At 46.2% G+C, this 17,946-nt stretch overlaps 2 protein-coding genes across 4 annotated transcripts in view; one reads left to right on the forward strand and one right to left on the reverse strand.

Moving 5' to 3' along the window:
• Positions 1–1,454: 1,454 nt before the first annotated feature.
• LOC138770012 (phospholipase A2-like) lies at positions 1,455–16,145 on the forward strand. Of its 3 annotated transcripts, none has more exons than XM_069948845.1 (5): positions 1,455–1,545; positions 2,654–2,717; positions 3,392–3,539; positions 15,618–15,727; positions 15,892–16,145. In XM_069948845.1, the coding sequence occupies exons 2-5, from the start codon at positions 2,684–2,686 to the stop codon at positions 16,050–16,052; spliced, it is 453 nt and encodes a 150-aa protein (XP_069804946.1). In that variant the 5' UTR covers positions 1,455–1,545; positions 2,654–2,683; the 3' UTR covers positions 16,053–16,145. The 3 variants fall into 3 exon arrangements, with proteins under 3 accessions (XP_069804946.1, XP_069804947.1, XP_069804948.1); XM_069948846.1 differs by lacking the exon at positions 1,455–1,545 and adding an exon at positions 1,599–1,623; XM_069948847.1 differs by lacking the exons at positions 1,455–1,545; positions 2,654–2,717 and adding an exon at positions 2,892–2,972.
• OTUD3 (OTU deubiquitinase 3) overlaps positions 16,141–17,946 on the reverse strand; it is an 11,089-nt gene continuing 9,283 nt past the window's right edge. Inside the window, exon 8 of the mRNA XM_069948841.1 lies at positions 16,141–16,901. Within this exon, the coding sequence (XP_069804942.1) occupies positions 16,731–16,901 (171 nt within the window). The 3' untranslated portion in view covers positions 16,141–16,730. The remainder of the gene's footprint in view (positions 16,902–17,946) is intronic.

Genomic DNA, 17,946 nt, shown 5'->3' on the forward strand with positions numbered 1-17,946 from the left:
GGACAGAGGCCATGACCGACAGTAACCTGCTGTACACACCGGCCTCCTCCTGCAGCTTAGTGAGGAAATTAGGGAGGAGGTGAAAGCCCATCTCCACAGGCAGGGGTACAGGCGGGGGTACAGGTGGAGGTATAGGCAGAGGTACAGGTAGGCCGCCTATGTGTATTATCTAGGTAAAAACTAAAGGATACCTGCAACAACCCAACCCAAGGGGGAGAGCATAAGCGGTTCAGGGGGCACACCCGGGTGGTGGTATACAGACGGTTCAGGGGGCACACCCGGGTGGTGGTATACAGACGGTTCAGGGGGCACACCCTGGTGGTGGTATACAGACAGTTCAGGGGTCACACCCTAGTGGTGGTATACAGACAGTTCAGGGGTCACACCCTAGTGGTGGTATACAGACGGTTCAGGGGGCACACCCGGGTGGTCGTATACAGACGGTTCAGGGGGCACACCCTGGTGGTGGTATACAGACAGTTCAGGGGGCACACCCTGGTGGTGGTATACAGACAGTTCAGGGGGCACACCCTGGTGGTGGTATACAGACAGTTCAGGGGTCACACCCGGGTGGTGGTATACAGACGGTTCAGGGGGCACACCCGGGTGGTCGTATACAGACGGTTCAGGGGGCACACCCTGGTGGTGGTATACAGACGGTTCAGGGGGCACACCCGGGTGGTCGTATACAGACGGTTCAGGGGGCACACCCTGGTGGTGGTATACAGACGGTTCAGGGGGCACACCCGGGTGGTCGTATACAGACGGTGGTGGTCCAGATGCCATTGATGTTAGTGAGGGTTAAACAAAAGCCAAGACACCAGGACTTGAGGGGTTGTGTCCCAAATGGTTATTTCTGTATAAAGTGACTTCTATCACAAGATGCAAGAGATTGAACAAGTCTTATGATTATAGATGAACATATGGGGGAGATTTATCAAACATGGCCCCTAGCGACCAATCATATTCCACCTTTCATTCCTCACAGACTCTTTGGAAAACGAAAGGTGGCATCTGATTGGTTGCCGGGGGCGACTGAGCGAGTCTCACTTTACACCATGTTTAATAAATCTCCCCCATAATGTCCAATAAGGTTATTTTACCTCCTCTCTGTGGTCTCTGCTCCTCCTTTCTGCTGTCTTGTCTCTATGTGTACATCCTGGAACGGACCAGTTCTTGAGTGCACTCTAGCCTGGAATTCAGCCAACTCTATCACACTATGTGAAAGTGGCTAAAGTAATAAAAATGTAGCAAAACACTGGCCCTAAGTATAAGAATAAATCACTATAGTATTATCCCGCTTACGTACACAGTATATGATCCGTGTAATCTTAGATTTAGGGTTTATTTCTGGTGTGTGTGTGTGTGTGGGGGGGGGGGGGTGAAGTTGTGACATTTGTAGTGTCTCCACCCCCTGATGATCTGGCAGAGCGCCCCTCAGTGCGGGATAAACGGGGAGGATCACTCAGGTGTGATCACACTTCTCCTGACTGTGGCATCAATTACAATGAGGCGGCAGCTCCAGTAGAACAAACAGAGATACAGGTATATATACCAGCACCGCACACATCTATAAGGCTGACGTTGCGGGGTGACTGACGCTGACATATGACCGACACTATGGTATGACCCACTATTGTGTATGACTGACACTATTGTATGACCCACTACTGTGTATGACTGACACTATTGTATGACCCACTATTATGTATGACCGCCACTATGGTATGACCCACTATTATGTATGACCGACACTATGGTATGACCCACTACTGTGTATGACTGACACTATTGTATGACCCACTATTATGTATGACCGCCACTATGGTATGACCCACTATTGTGTATGACTGACACTATTGTATGACCCACTATTGTGTATGACTGACACTATTGTATGACCCACTATTATGTATGACCGCCACTATTGTATGACCCACTACTGTGTATGACTGACACTATTGTGTGACCCACTATTATGTATGACCGCCACTATTGTATGACCCACTATTATGTATGACCGCCACTATTGTATGACCCACTATTATGTATGACCGCCACTATGGTATGACCCACTATTATGTATGACCGACACTATTGTATGACCCACTACTGTGTATGACCGACACTATTGTATGACCCACTATTATGTATGACCGCCACTATGGTATGACCCACTATTATGTATGACCGCCACTATTGTATGACCCACTACTGTGTATGACTGACACTATTGTATGACCCACTACTGTGTATGACTGACACTACGGTATGACCATCACTATTGTGTATGACTGACACTACTGTATGACCCACTATTATGTATGACCGCCACTATTGTATGACCCACTACTGTGTATGACTGACACTACTGTATGACCCACTATTATGTATGACCGCCACTATTGTATGACCCACTATTGTGTATGACTGACACTATTGTGTGACCCACTATTGTGTATGGCTGACACTATTGTGTGACCCACTATTGTGTATAACTGACACTATTGTTTGAATGATACTATTGTATTGCTCACACTATTGTGTATGACTGACACTATTGTATGATCAAAACTGCTGTTGACTGATCCTGCTGGATGACCCTATAGCGACATCATCAGGTGGGTTTACGTCTGCACATTTTGTTCTACAGACTCCTCCGCTCGGCTGTGATTGGTAGAACATGGCGTCCTCCATGCTTGTCCTCCTAGGGACCTGTGAGTACAACCATATGGTAGTGACTTAAAGGGTTTCTCTGGGCTGCTATAAATAAAGTTTATTCAAGTTAACTATAATTGACAGCGACCAATCGTAGCTCAGCTTTCAGCCCTGGCAAAATAAAAGCTGCGCTGTAAGTGGTTGCTATAGGCAACAGGCCTGGTTTAGTAAATGAGGGCATTGTGCGTATCCATGGTGACGCAGCTGCTGCCTGTATTTCTAATGTCCTGAAGTTATTGGCATCTTCTGTACAGGTGCGGATATGTGTCAGCCGCGCTGAGCCCCAACCCAGTAGTAGCCCCTTCTATCAGGCCTGGCAGCCTGGGGCCTAGTGATGACCTGCAGGCCCGCCCTCATGGCACTACAGACAACAACGCATGTCCCCAAGTGTGGGGGAATACAATATGGCTTGTTCTTAAAGGGTTAAGACCAGGACTGTGTAGACTGGGGAGGCAGATCTCCATGTGACCGCCATAGTCTCCACGTATCACGTTTCCCTGATTCCTGCTATTTACCTATGTAATATCATCTCCTCCTGACCTTTTCTGGAGATATTTACTGAGACGCTTCCCCTTTAAGTAAACAGTCAGTAGGATTACAGAGTGACCACCACCATGACCTCCACCCAGCTTTTCGGGGTCCCCTCACTGACACACTGTCTCTCCCTGTCTAGTGATGGCGCTGGGGACACAGGCGGGAATCCTGGAGTTTGGGCTGATGGTGAATTATGTGACCGGACGGCTTCCGCTGACGTCCTACGCCTTCTACGGCTGCCATTGTGGGCTCGGAGGGAGCGGGCAGCCGGTGGATGAGATTGACTGGTGAGTGTCATAGTGGATGAGAGTAGGTTGTCAGGCTCCACAATGCCCCCTATGACCCCAGTGCTGCAAGGCTACAGTGCTAACCACTGAGCCACCTGGTATATAGTCAGTCTGTATCATATATATGTGTGTGTACAAGGCCTATGCCTGGTATATAGTCAGTCTGTATTATATATATATGTGTGTGTACACGGCCTATGCCTGGTATATAGTCAGTCTGTATTATATAAGTGTGTGTGTACACGGCCTATGCCTGGTATATAGTCAGTCTGTATTATATATATATGTGTGTGTACACGGCCTATGCCTGGTATATAGTCAGTCTGTATTATATATATATGTGTGTGTACACGGCCTATGCCTGGTATATAGTCAGTCTGTATTATATATATATGTGTGTGTACACGGCCTATGCCTGGTATATAGTCAGTCTGTATTATATAAGTGTGTACGCGGCCTATGCCTGGTATATAGTCAGTCTGTATTATATATATATATATGTGTGTGTACACGGCCTATGCCTGGTATATAGTCAGTCTGTATTATATATATATGTGTGTGTGTACACGGCCTATGCCTGGTATATAGTCAGTCTGTATTATATATATATGTGTGTGTACACGGCCTATGCCTGGTATATAGTCAGTCTGTATTATATATGTTTGTACGTGCCTATGCCTGGTATATTGTCAGTCTGTATTATATATGTGTGTACGCGGCCTATGCCTGGTATATAGTCAGTCTGTATTATATATGTTTGTACGTGCCTATGCCTGGTATATTGTCAGTCTGTATTATATATGTGTGTACACGGCCTATGCCTGGTATATAGTCAGTCTGTATTACATATGTGTGTGTACACGGCCTATGCCTGGTATATAGTCAGTCTGTATTATATATATATATATGTGTGTGTACACGGCCTATGCCTGGTATATAGTCAGTCTGTATTATATGTGTGTGTACACGGCCTATGCCTGGTATATAGTCAGTCTGTATTATATATGTTTGTACGTGCCTATGCCTGGTATATAGTAAGTCTGTATAATATATGTGTGTACACGGCCTATGCCTGGTATATAGTCAGTCTGTATTATATATGTGTCTGTGTACACGGCCTATGCCTGGTATATAGTCAGTCTGTATTATATGTGTGTGTACACGGCCTATGCCTGGTATATAGTCAGTCTGTATTATGTAAGTGTGTACACGGCCTATGCCTGGTATATAGTCAGTCTGTATTATATATGTGTCTGTGTACACGGCCTATGCCTGGTATATAGTCAGTCTGTATTATATGTGTGTGTACACGGCCTATGCCTGGTATATAGTCAGTCTGTATTATATATGTGTGTACACGGCCTATGCCTGGTATATAGTCAGTCTGTATTATATGTGTGTGTACACGGCCTATGCCTGGTATATAGTCAGTCTGTATTATATGTGTGTGTACACGGCCTATGCCTGGTATATAGTCAGTCTGTATTATGTAAGTGTGTACACGGCCTATGCCTGGTATATAGTCAGTCTGTATTATGTAAGTGTGTACACGGCCTATGCCTGGTATATAGTCAGTCTGTATTATATATGTGTGTGTGTACACGGCCTATGCCTGGTATATAGTCAGTCTGTATTATATATGTGTCTGTGTACACGGCCTATGCCTGGTATATAGTCAGTCTGTATTATATATATGTGTGTGTACACGGCCTATGCCTGGTATATAGTCAGTCTGTATTATATATGTGTGTGTGTACACGGCCTATGCCTGGTATATAGTCAGTCTGTATTATATATGTGTCTGTGTACACGGCCTATGCCTGGTATATAGTCAGTCTGTATTATATATATGTGTGTGTACACGGCCTATGCCTGGTATATAGTCAGTCTGTATTATATAAGTGTGTGTGTACACGGCCTATGCCTGGTATATAGTCAGTCTGTATTATATGTGTGTGTACACGGCCTATGCCTGGTATATAGTGAGTCTGTATTATATGTGTGTGTGTACACGGCCTATGCCTGGTATATAGTGAGTCTGTAATATATATTTTTGTGTACGCGGCCTATACCTGGTATATACGCAAGAGAACACTGCAGAGACACCATCACATGTCTCGACGTCAGTGAACTAGCCAGACCTTACCTCCGGGAAGGAACAACCAAGCCAAAGGCGTTCTCCAGTCAAGGAAACCACCTCAGCAAGGTATCCATCCACAGACAGCTGTTTCAGGGTTTTTGCCCCTCATCAGTGTGGAGTAGGTTTCTGGCTAGTGGGAGCAATGACTAGTAAGTGCATGCAAAAGGACGCTGGTTGACCTCAGGGAGATCAACCAAAACACCGCAGAGACACCATACCATACCTGGTATATAGTCAGTCTGTATTAGGGTGGGTTCAGACTGAGGAATTCTCGCAGAAAATGTCTGCGGAATTCCGTCAGCTGTCCGCCCGCACAGGCACGCTCTTTTCCGCTGGCTCCATAGACACCATTCTATGGGCCGGCGTATTCCGCGATCCGCTGAAAGAAGTGACATGACACCTCTTTCAGCGTATAACGGAATACGCCGGCCCATAGAATGGTGTCTATGGGGCCGGCGGAAGGGCGCCCAGATGTGAGGGCGGACAGCTGACGGAATTCCGCTGACATTTTCCGCGAGAATTCCTCATTCTGAACCCACCCTTATATGTGTTTGTACGCGGCCTATGCCTGGTATATAATCAGTCTGTATTAATGTGTGTATGTGCCCTATGCCTGATATATAGTCAGTCTGTATTATATGTGTGTGTACACGGCCTATGCCTGGTATATAGTCACTGTATTCTATGTCTGTACAAGGCCTATACCTGGTATATAGTCAGTCTGTATTATATAAATGTGTACACGGCCTATGCCTGGTATATAGTCAGTCTGTATTATATGTGTGTGTGTACATGGCCTATGCCTGGTATATAGTCAGTCTGTATTATATATGTCTGTACGCGGCCTATGCCTGGTATATAGTCAGTCTGTATTATATATTTGTGTGTACACGGCCTATGCCTGGTATATAGTCAGTCTGTATTATATATGTGTGTACCCAACCTTTATATATGTTACAGAAGGAAGACGGGAAAGGGAGGACATGATGGAAACTTTTATATATATTACAGGGGGAAGAAGGGAAAGGAGGACATGATGGAAACTTTTATATATATTACAGGGGGAAGAAGGGAAAGGGGGACGTGATGGAAACCTTTATATATGTTACAGGAGGAAGAAGGGAAAGGAGGACATGATGGAAACCTTTATATATGTTACAGGAGGAAGAAGGGAAAGGGGGACATGATGGAAACCTCTATGTTACAGGAGGAAGAAGGGAAAGGGAGGACATGATGGAAACCTTTATATATGTTACAGGAGGAAGAAGGGAAAGGGAGGACATGATGGGAACCTTTATATATGTTACAGGAGAAAGAAGGGAAAGGGAGGACATGATGGAAACCTTTATATATGTTACAGGAGGAAGACGGGAAAGGGAGGACATGATGGAAACTTTTATATATATTACAGGGGGAAGAAGGGAAAGGAGGACATGATGGAAACTTTTATATATATTACAGGGGGAAGAAGGGAAAGGGGGACGTGATGGAAACCTTTATATATGTTACAGGAGGAAGAAGGGAAAGGAGGACATGATGGAAACCTTTATATATGTTACAGGAGGAAGAAGGGAAAGGGGGACATGATGGAAACCTCTATGTTACAGGAGGAAGAAGGGAAAGGGAGGACATGATGGAAACCTTTATATATGTTACAGGAGGAAGAAGGGAAAGGGAGGACATGATGGGAACCTTTATATATGTTACAGGAGAAAGAAGGGAAAGGGAGGACATGATGGAAACCTTTATATATGTTACAGGAGGAAGAAGGGAAAGGGAGGACATGATGGAAACCTTTATATATGTTACAGGAGGAAGAAGGGAAAGGGGGACGTGATGGAAACCTTTATATATGTTACAGGAGGAAGAAGGGAAAGGGAGGACATGATGGGAACCTTTATATATGTTACAAGAGGAAGAAGGGAAAGGGAGGACATGATGGAAACCTTTATATATGTTACAGGAGGAAGAAGGGAAAGGGGGGACATGATGGAAACCTCTATGTTACAGGAGGAAGAAGGGAAAGGGAGGACATGATGGAAACCTTTATATATGTTACAGGAGGAAGAAGGGAAAGGAGGACATGATGGAAACCTTTATATATGTTACAGGAGGAAGAAGGGAAAGGAGGACATGATGGAAACCTTTATATATGTTACAGGAGGAAGAAGGGAAAGGGGGGACATGATGGAAACCTCTATATATGTTACAGGAGGAAGAAGGGAAAGGGAGGACATGATGGAAACCTTTATATATGTTACAGGAGAAAGAAGGGAAAGGAGGGGACATGATGGAAACCTTTATATATGTTACAGGAGGAAGAAGGGAAAGGGGGGACATGATGAAAACCTTTATATATGTTACAGGAGGAAGAAGGGAAAGGGGGGACATGATGAAAACCTTTATATATGTTACAGGAGGAAGAAGGGAAAGGGAGGACATGATGGAAACCTTTATATATGTTACAGGAGGAAGAAGGGAAAGGGAGGACATGATGGAACCTTTATATATGTTACAGGAGGAAGAAGGGAAAGGGGGGACATGATGGAAACCCCTATATATGTTACAGGAGGAAGAAGGGAAAGGGAGGACATGATGGAAACCTTTATATATGTTACAGGAGGAAGAAGGGAAAGGAGGACATGATGGAAACCTTTATATATGTTGCAGGAGGAAGAAGGGAAAGGGAGGACATGATGGAAACCTTTATATATGTTACAGGGGGAAGAAGGGAAAGGGGGGGGACATGATGGAAACCTTTATATATGTTACAGGGGGAAGAAGGGAAAGGGGGGGGGGGACATGATGGAAACCTTTATATATGTTACAGGAGGAAGAAGGGAAAGGGAGGACATGATGGAAACCTATATATATGTTACAGGAGGAAGAAGGGAAAGAGGGACATGATGGAAACCTATATATACAGTGGGGAAAAAAAGTAGTCAGTCACCAATAGTGCAAGTTCCACCACTTACAAAGATGAGAGGCGTCTGTAATTTACATCATATTAAACCTCATCTATGGGAGACAAAATGAGAAAACAAATCCAGAAAATCACATTATCTGATTTTGTAAGAATTTAGTTGCAAATTATGGTGGAAAATAAGTATTTGGTCAGTAACAAAATTTCCTCTCAATCCTTTGTTCTATCTCCTTTGTTGGCAATGACAGAGGTCAGACGTTTTCTTTAAGTACTCACAAGGTTGGCACACACTGTTGTTGGGATGGTGGCCCATTCCTCCATGCAGATCTCCTCTAGAGCAGTGATGTTTTGGGGCTGTCGCTTGGCAACACGGACTTTCACCTCCCTCCAAAGGTTTTCTATAGGGTTGAGATCTGGAGACTGGCTCGGCCACTCCAGGACCTTGAAATGCTTCTTACGATGCCGCTCCTTGGTTACCCTGGCGGTGTGCTTTGGATCATTGTCATGTTGAAAGACCCAGCCACGTTTCATCTTCAATGCCCTTGCTGATGGAAGGAGGTTTGCACTCAAAATCTCCCGATACATGTCCCCATTTATTCTTTCATGTACCCGGATCAGTCATCCTGGCCCCTTTGCAGAGAAACAGCCCCAAAGCCTGATGTTCCCCCCCATGCTTTACAGTAGCTATGGTGTTTGATGGATGCAACTCAGTATTCTTTTTCCTCCAAAGACGACAAGTTGTGTTTCTACCAAACAGTTCCACTTTGGTTTCATCAGACCATAGGACATTCTCCCAATACTCTTCTGGATCCTCCAAATGCTCTCTAGCAAACTTCAGACGGGCCGGACATGTACTGGCTTAAAGGGAACCATTCACCCCGGGGCCCCCGGCAGAAACTGACATACAGTGACATAAAGGTCAATATACTTACCACATCGCTCCTGGTCCCGTCCCGGATCCCGTTGTTGACACAGAGAAATCGCTGATTCTTCTTCTCCCGCCAATTATGGTAATGAGCTGAGATGAGTCCAACGTCCATAGGAAACGACGGATGAGTCCAACTTATTCATGAGGTCCTCTTCTCGTCGCCGCCCATCCACGCCTCCTGGAACTTGATTGACATCTTCAGTCTTCAGTCTTCTGACGAATTCCCGCGCAGGCGCCGCTGCGATGGTCTCGTCACCTCTTCTGCGCCTGAGCGGGAAACAGGATACGTGTTCGAGCCAATCGGCGCACACGCAGTAAACAGTGAAGCTGCGGAGCGGCTTCAATTGTGAACGGCGCATGCGCCGAAAACGACTGTCACGGCGCCTGCGCGGGATCCGGCGAGAAGAACGAAGACGAGGAGGAAGAGGACCTGGCGTCAATCAAGTGTCGGAGGCGGGGAGAAGGCTGGACTTCGGACCCGGCGGCGCTCATTACCATAATAGGCGCGAGAAGAAGAATCGTCGATTTCTCCGTGTCAACAACGGGATCCGGGACGGGACCGGGAGCGATGTGGTAAGTATATTGACCTTTATGTCACTGTATGTCAGTTTCTGCCGGGGCCACGGGGTGAATGGTTCCCTTTAAGCAGTGGGACACGTCTGGCACTGCAGGATCTGAGTCCCTGGCACTGGCGTAGTGTCTTACTGATGGTAGGCTTTGTTACATTGGTCCCAGCTCTCTGCAGTTCATTCACTAGGTCCCCCGCGGGGTTCTGGGATTTTTGCTCACCGTTCTTGTGATCATTTTGACCCCACGCGGTGAGATTTTGCGTGGAGCCCCAGATCGAGGGAGATTATCAGTGGTCTTGTATGTCTTACATTTTCTAATTATTGCTCCCACAGTTGATTTCTTTACTCCAAGCTGGTTGCCTATTGCAGATTCAGTCTTCCCAGCCTGGTGCAGGGCTACAATTTTGTTTCTGGTGTCCTTTGACAGCTCTTTGGTCTTCACCAAAGTGGAGTTTGGAGTCTGACTGTTTGAGGGTGTGCACAGGTGTCTTTTTATACTGATAACAAGTTTAAACAGGTGCCATTACTACAGGTAATGAGTGGAGGAAAGAGGAGACTCTTAAAGAAGAAGTTACAGGTCTGTGAGAGGCAGAAATCTTGATTGTTTGTAGGTGACCAAATACTTATTTTCCACCATAATTTGCAAATAAATTCTTACAAAATCAGACAATGTGATTTTCGGGATTTGTTTTCTCATTTTGTCTCTCATAGTTGAGGTCTTCCTATGATGTAAATTACAGACGCCTCTCATCTTTTTAAGTGGGAGAACTTGCACTATTGGTGACTGACTAAATACTTTTTTTCCCCACTGTATGTTACAGGAGGAAGAAGGGAAAGGGGGGACATGATGGAAACCTATATAACCTATATATAACATACATACAGTTCACACTGCTAGCGAGTAGTGGAATATTTCAAATTTGATTTCAGTAGACCGCGATACTTGACTATTCAATCAAATATCGAATCCCATTAAAGTCTATGGGAGGAAAATGCTTGTTTATTAGAAACCACAGTTCAACCACTTGGAGGTCACCAAGTCCACAATGACACTTCTGGAAATGATGCCAATACCTTTGGAATGCAACTGGGACAGCAGGGGGCGCATGCCTGGGTGTATCTAACACGCCCAAGTCGCAGTAATACTATCACAGCCACTCAACAATACACTCTAAACACAATATAACCTCTATGCAACATGGAAAAACACCAGGAAACCTTCTTTCTTCTACATTATCATGGCCAGAAAGCCACATTGTGAGAAAAATAAACATTTTAATGCACCCCTTTAAATGACATTGCCTATGACAACTACATAGGCAAGGGGGACATCAAACATTGCCCACCGCTAACTGTCACAGTGTGTTTGTGTGTGTGTGATATGTGGTCAGACACGTTCTACACACAAAGGGGTGTCGTTTTCATGGAAACCATGTTAAAACGGAAATTGAGGCCCGTCGGTGAGGTGAGCCCTCCAAAAATCCTGGGAATTACAGGAGAACTGATAACAATAAGGTCTTCTTAAGAGACCCTGGAATTTGATGGAAAAACCACCCACTACTACCGCCTCTACCAACCTTATTTATTCTGCCTGCTAACCAGTGACTTCTTTAACCTAAAAACATATAGAAAGAAAATTACCAGGCCCTTGAGTTGAGCCCTCCAACATTCCTGTTTGATTTGATTTAAAGGGGTTGGCCACTTTTTAGTAAAATAGGTCAGTACAAAGTATTAGTAAGTGTGCTCAATGTATATACTGACAGCAGCTCCCTGTGTACCTCATAGAGCTAAAATCAGACTCCCCTTCACCAGGCTGGGGTGCCCTGCTCTGTTTTGTTTCAGTCCACAAAATGGCTGACATGGAGAAGCATGTGACCATGTCCTTTCCACTGTGTTCTCCATAGACATATACAGGCTTAGTAGTGGACACTGGGGGGCTGGGCCTGGTCACATGCTCCTCCATGTAAGCAATCTTATGGACCAAAACATCAAAGAGCAGGGCAGCCCAGTCTGGATGAGGGGAGTCTGATTTTAGGTCTATGAGGTACACAGGGAGCTGCTGTCAGTATATACAGTAAGTACACTTACTAATACTGTACACTGAGCAATTTTACTATAAAGTGGCCAACCCCTTTAATTAAAAAAAAAAAAAAAAAAAAAAAAAGTTAAATGAAAGATTGAATTGAATTCGAGTTAATCTGAAATCAAAGATTAAAAAAACAACCACTAAAGTGGCCTTTACTGACCTGCTGGCTTCTGCCTTTGAAACAGCTACAAAATGAAAGGAAGGTGGAGGACACCCCTAACAAGTTTGTATCCAGAGATAAAATGGTATGAGATGGACAACACAAGGATCCTACTAAAATAGCAAGATTCTGATTGAAAATTGAAATGCCAAGTTTTTGCCCCACACCCTGATGCAATTGTGCATGAGAGCCTAATTATTGGAGGTAGGGAAGCCAGAAGGCACCAAAATTATCAATACCAATTGGGATGAGCATTGACAAAAAATAAGTTGAGCCCTCCAAAATGGAGTTTAGGCCCTTGGATTGAGCCCTTCAAAAATGGAGTCAGATAGGTTATAATTGAGACCTTCCAAAAATTGATTATGATGCCGTTGAGGTGAGCCCTCTAAAAAAATTTATCTGGATGCCCTCGAGGTGAGCCCTCCAAAAATTTAGTTTGATGACATTGAGGTGAGCCCAACAAACATAAAATTTTAGGCCCATCTGGTGAGCCCAACAAAGTATTTTTAGGCTTTTGAGCTGAGCCCTACAAACATTGATTTTAAGGCACTACAGGTTAGCCCTTTAAAAAATTATCTTTAGGCCCTTGAGGTGAGCACTCAAAAAAATTCTATGGATGGTCCTTGAGGTATGCCCCCGGAAAAAATTCTATGCATAGCCCTTGAGATGAGCCCTCTAAAAATTAGCTTGAGGAACTTGAGGTGAGCCTTTTAAAAGTGGAGTTAGAGGTGTGGGGATTACCTCTGTGACACGTATCTGTCATATACTATACCACTTTGTACCTTCTCACAAGGCCCCTGAGTTAAGCCTTTTAAAAGCGGAGTTGAGGCTCTCGAGGTGAGCCTTTTAAAAGCGGTGTTGAGGCTCTTGTGGTGAGCCTTTTAAAAGCGGAGTTAGAAGCCCTATAGGTGAACCCTCCAAAAATTACTTTTGAGGCACTAGAGGTGAGCCTTTTAAAAGTTTGAGGCCCTTAAGGTAAGATTTCTCTATGGTATTCCTGCAATCGATGCATTCAGCATCTTTGACAGCTGCATCCGATTACCTTATTAAAGGGCACGGCGCGGAGCGGCCCCGCTCTGAACTCCCTTAACAACCGCAGGGCGTAAGTATACGCCCGTGGTCGTTAAGGGGTTAATATCTACAGAGCAGGTGTTTACCGTGTGTACGCTGGTAGGAGTATATACGGTGAGCCCCTGCACCTGTCGGTTGCTGTTGCACCTTCTTTTTTTTTGTCTGTACTTAAGCCACAAGCGGCGTGCAACCTCCAGTGTGAACAGTCATAGATGTGCTGCCAATTTTTCTGTTGAATGTGGGGGGTGTGGCTACCCTCCTGTTAGCCTGCACTCCACCCATGTCCCAAGGGTGCTATAAAAGAGATCATTTGGCTCCTATTTGCCCAGTTGTAGGCTAACTCACGGTCCGCCCGATGTAACAGGACACGAGCCACCAGTCGCAAAAGGCCTAAATGGCAACATCTCCAGGGCCAGCAGTTTGGAGATGTGGCAGTTTAAGGTTCGGGTTTGTGAGTGTACGTTCACCTCCGATCAAATGCCTAGTACATGGACAATTGATGGGGCGAGGCGCATGATGGTGCAGGCGAAGGAGAAGGCCCCAAAGTGGCCGAAGCAGAGGCAGATGGGGAGGTGTCCTGGGTGCGCTTGCTCTCTTCCACTCAGCCCAGTACTTGTCTTCCAAGTGACGCAGCATGCCTGAAGTGGTCATGTTGCTCTTCTCAGAGCCCCTACTCAGCTTTAAATGGCAGAGTGTGCAAACTGCGCTGAGTTTATCATCTGCGCACACATTAAAAAGGTGTCCTCGATGGGGCAGCTTTGCATGAGTGATTGCTACAGGAAAAGCTGGGCCCTGCTGCCTCTGTCCTCTGCCTCTAACGGTGCTGCACAGCCCTCCTCATCTTCACTGCTTTCCCTGCTGGACATCACCCCTGGCCAGGTCGGTGACTTCATCGTCCAGCACCTCTACTTCCACACTCTGCTCCTCCTCCTGCCCACTGAACATACCAACAGCCTCCCCCGATGGCAACTGTGTCTCATCTTCATCAATCACGATTTGATATGCAAGTTGCCGGTACACAACACCAAAGTCACTAGGAGATGGCGGATGCTCCAGTGTTTGGGCATCGCTACACAGAAAATGGAGTCCAATTCGAGAAAAGGACCCGAAAAGAGCTCCTGGGAGTGGGCAAGGGTGGCATGACTCTGTTGGTGAGATTGGGCAGGTTGGGAGGAAGAAGTGGACTGGGTAGATGATTGGGTGCTGGACATGTGAGTGGAAGCATTATCGGCAATCCACTTTACCACCTGTTCCCGCTGCTCGGGCCTCAGCAGTGTACCCTGGCCTCTGCCTATATGTCCAATAAACCCGGGCATGCTGGATGAGCGTAATGCGGGCTGCCCCTCACCAGCATGCATTGTATCTCTACTCTTGTGCCCCCACTGGCATTTCTGTGCCCCCATCCTCGTCACTTCGTGCTAGCCTTACGCACTGTATCGGTGCACAGCACGCAAAAGAGTAGTACCAAGCTTTTATTTTTGGCCTTGGCACACAAGGAGTATACAGCCGCATACCCTGTACAGATACATATTCCTCACAGTGTACTCCAGCTGTGTGTCTGAACACACTGATGTGCTGCTAGCCGGTATAATATCAGTATATCTTTAGATAAATATATTCTTTCTATAGTTTTAGCCCTAACAAGGGCTTTTGGGGATCCCTGCTGCCTACAATCACCTAACACCTGACTGTCCCTGCTACACACTGCCTCCCTGTCTGACACCCGACTGTCCCTGCTACACACTGTCTCCCTGTCTGACACCCGACTGTCCCTGCTACACACTGTCTCCCTGTCTGACACCCGACTGTCCCTGCTACACACTGCCTCCCTGTCTGACACCCGACTGTCCCTGCTACACACTGTCTCCCTCTCTAACTTCAAGCAGTATCTGATAACGAATCGATAACTATACTCAAACAAAAATAAGTATTTCAAATAGTGAGCTACTCAATCGAATACCTACTCGCTCATCACTACACACTGCATAACTAATTTGTTAGTGGAGGCAGCAGCTCAGTAGTCAGTATCACACAGCTGGCTTAGATACACAACTCAGCATTTCTCAGCAGGCAGGATCATACATGGATACAGCAGCTCAGTAGTGAGTATCACACATTAGGCTTAGATACACAGCCCTCCAGTGCAGTGAAGGTTGTATGTTCAGCTCCTCTATGTCAGTAACCGTCGTCTTCTCTTCCAGGTGCTGTCGGATCCATGACTGCTGTTATGACTCATTGCCCCCCGGTCTGAGCTGCTCCCCCCTGGGTCAGGCCTATAAATTCTCCCGCATCAATGGGACCATCACATGTGGTAAGCCTCTGAGCTTATAGTTGGGGTGCAGCGGGTGTCTGTCTCAGTCTGTAGTTCTAGAATTCTAAGTACCAGGGAGCTCAGGATGAACACTGACCGTACACACATAGATTGTCAGCTCTGGGCCCAGATCCTTCTATATTAACCAGCACTGTCTCTGGCAGATGATGAGGATGGAGCGGCGTGCGGCAGGCGGAGCTGTGACTGTGACCGGGCGGCCGCCCTCTGCTTCCAGGAGCACAACCAGCAATATTCCCGCAGCAACAGCTTCAACTTCTACAGGAGAAAAATGCTGGGGGCTGCCACCTCCGTGCGGGGGTCATAGGGATCCCCAGAACCCACACTCCATGGAACGCACTCACCTCCCACCCCCTTTATACTGAGTTAATGTAAATAAACAGACTCCTAAAATATCAAATTCTGTAGTTTTATTTCACGCTCGCGCCTCTATAGATTATTCGTTGGAAAGGATTCCTGTATTTTAGTAAAGAAATCCAGAATATACATTTATAAAGTGCTGATTCCATAAAAAAAAAACAAAAAAAAAACATCACTGGCTTCAACTGGAGATTCGGCAGAATTATGATTGCAGCTCTGAAGATGACGGGAACAGAACATCCGTGCTGGTTACGAAACATATGACATGGGAGTCCGATGTAAGGTCAGTATCACGTGGCTGATACCAGAGAACAATACACCACATTTAGTCGGAGAGGAGGGAGTCAGCAGGTGTACTGCCCCTTTAAGAAGGGGATTTGCATAGATCAGTCAACCTGGGGGAAATCCTGCCATCCTCAAAGTTTTTATTTAAAAATAGAACTTTTATTAAAGTAGAAGCAGACACTGGCCAGCTCCCCCTGCAATCAGTCAGTGAGTCCCGCTCCTGTGACTTGTAGTTCATCTAACCATTGTTTAGGTAACCAGGTTTGGTGCAATCTCCCATCATGCACCAAAAACGTTGCCCGTTCCCTGGAGAGCAGATACAAGGCACAAGGGGGGGGCGTCAGATGTTGAGGGTGGAGAGCGCCTTCACCACAGTCACGCTGGACGCATCGCCCTCCTCTGGCCGGTTATTGTCACTGTTATTGCTGCGCTGCACCTTCTGCCGGTGCCGCTCCTCCTGACGTTTCTTCTTCTCCTGCCGCTGCTGCTCTTTCCTCTGCTTATTGCTTACCTGGAACGTTCCATTATCGCACGGGGAGGGGGAGACAAAACAAAACGTGTTTACTGGCGTGAACAGGACATATGTTATTGTAAATTAATCGATAAGCAGCCTGATTCACTGTCCACAGGTCCTGACCCCTGAGGATGGTAGAGGATATGTTCACACAACACTTTTTTTTTGTTGTTGAAAGAACGGACACTGATAACAATTAAATCAGCGTCCGTTCGTTCTACTCATTAAATTCAATGTAATGCTGTGTTCTGAACTTAACGTCCGATCTTTAGAATGGACGTTAAAATAATGAACATGTCTATTATTTCCAGAAGCTGCTTGTCACCAGGCATCCGGAAACAATAGCTGTTCAAACAATGTAAAGTACGGCTGGTGGTCAGTTAAATTGCGGCCACACTCGACTGTGCCTACAAGTCAGCTGTACAAGGATAATTTTCCTGCAGCCAATACGGCAATATCAGCTGCAGGAACATGACAAACGCTGCCAAGCAGTATAATACTGTCCCCTGAGGAAGCTGCCAATATCAGCTGCAGGAACATGACAAACGCTGCCAAGCAGTATAATACTGTCCCCTGAGGAAGCTGCAGGTACTGGCTGTAGCAATGCTTGGCACTGACCCCTGAGAAAGCTGCAGGTACAGATGGGGGAAAGCTGGGTGCTGACCCCTGAGGAAGCGGCAGATACTGGCCGGGGCAATGCTGGGTGCTGACCCCTGAGGAAGGTGCAGGTAAAGGCTAGGGCAATGCTGGGTGCTGACCCCTGAGGAATCTGCAGGTAAAGTTTGGGGCAATGCTGGGTGCTGATCGCTGAGGAAGTTGCAGGTACAGATGGGGAAAAGCTGTGTGCTGCCCCCTGAGGAAGCTGCAGGTAAAGGCCGGGGTAATGCTGGGTGCTGACCCCTGAGGAAGCTGCAGGTAAAGGTTGGGGCAATGCTGGGTGCTGACCCCTGAGGAAGTTGCAGGTAAAGGTTGGGGCAATGCTGGGTGCTGACCCCAAAAGAAGCTGCAGGTACAGATGGGGGAAAGCTGGGTGCTGACCCCT

The sequence above is a fragment of the Dendropsophus ebraccatus genome, chromosome 12 (genome assembly GCF_027789765.1).
Source record: "Dendropsophus ebraccatus isolate aDenEbr1 chromosome 12, aDenEbr1.pat, whole genome shotgun sequence".
NCBI lineage: Eukaryota > Metazoa > Chordata > Amphibia > Anura > Hylidae > Dendropsophus > Dendropsophus ebraccatus.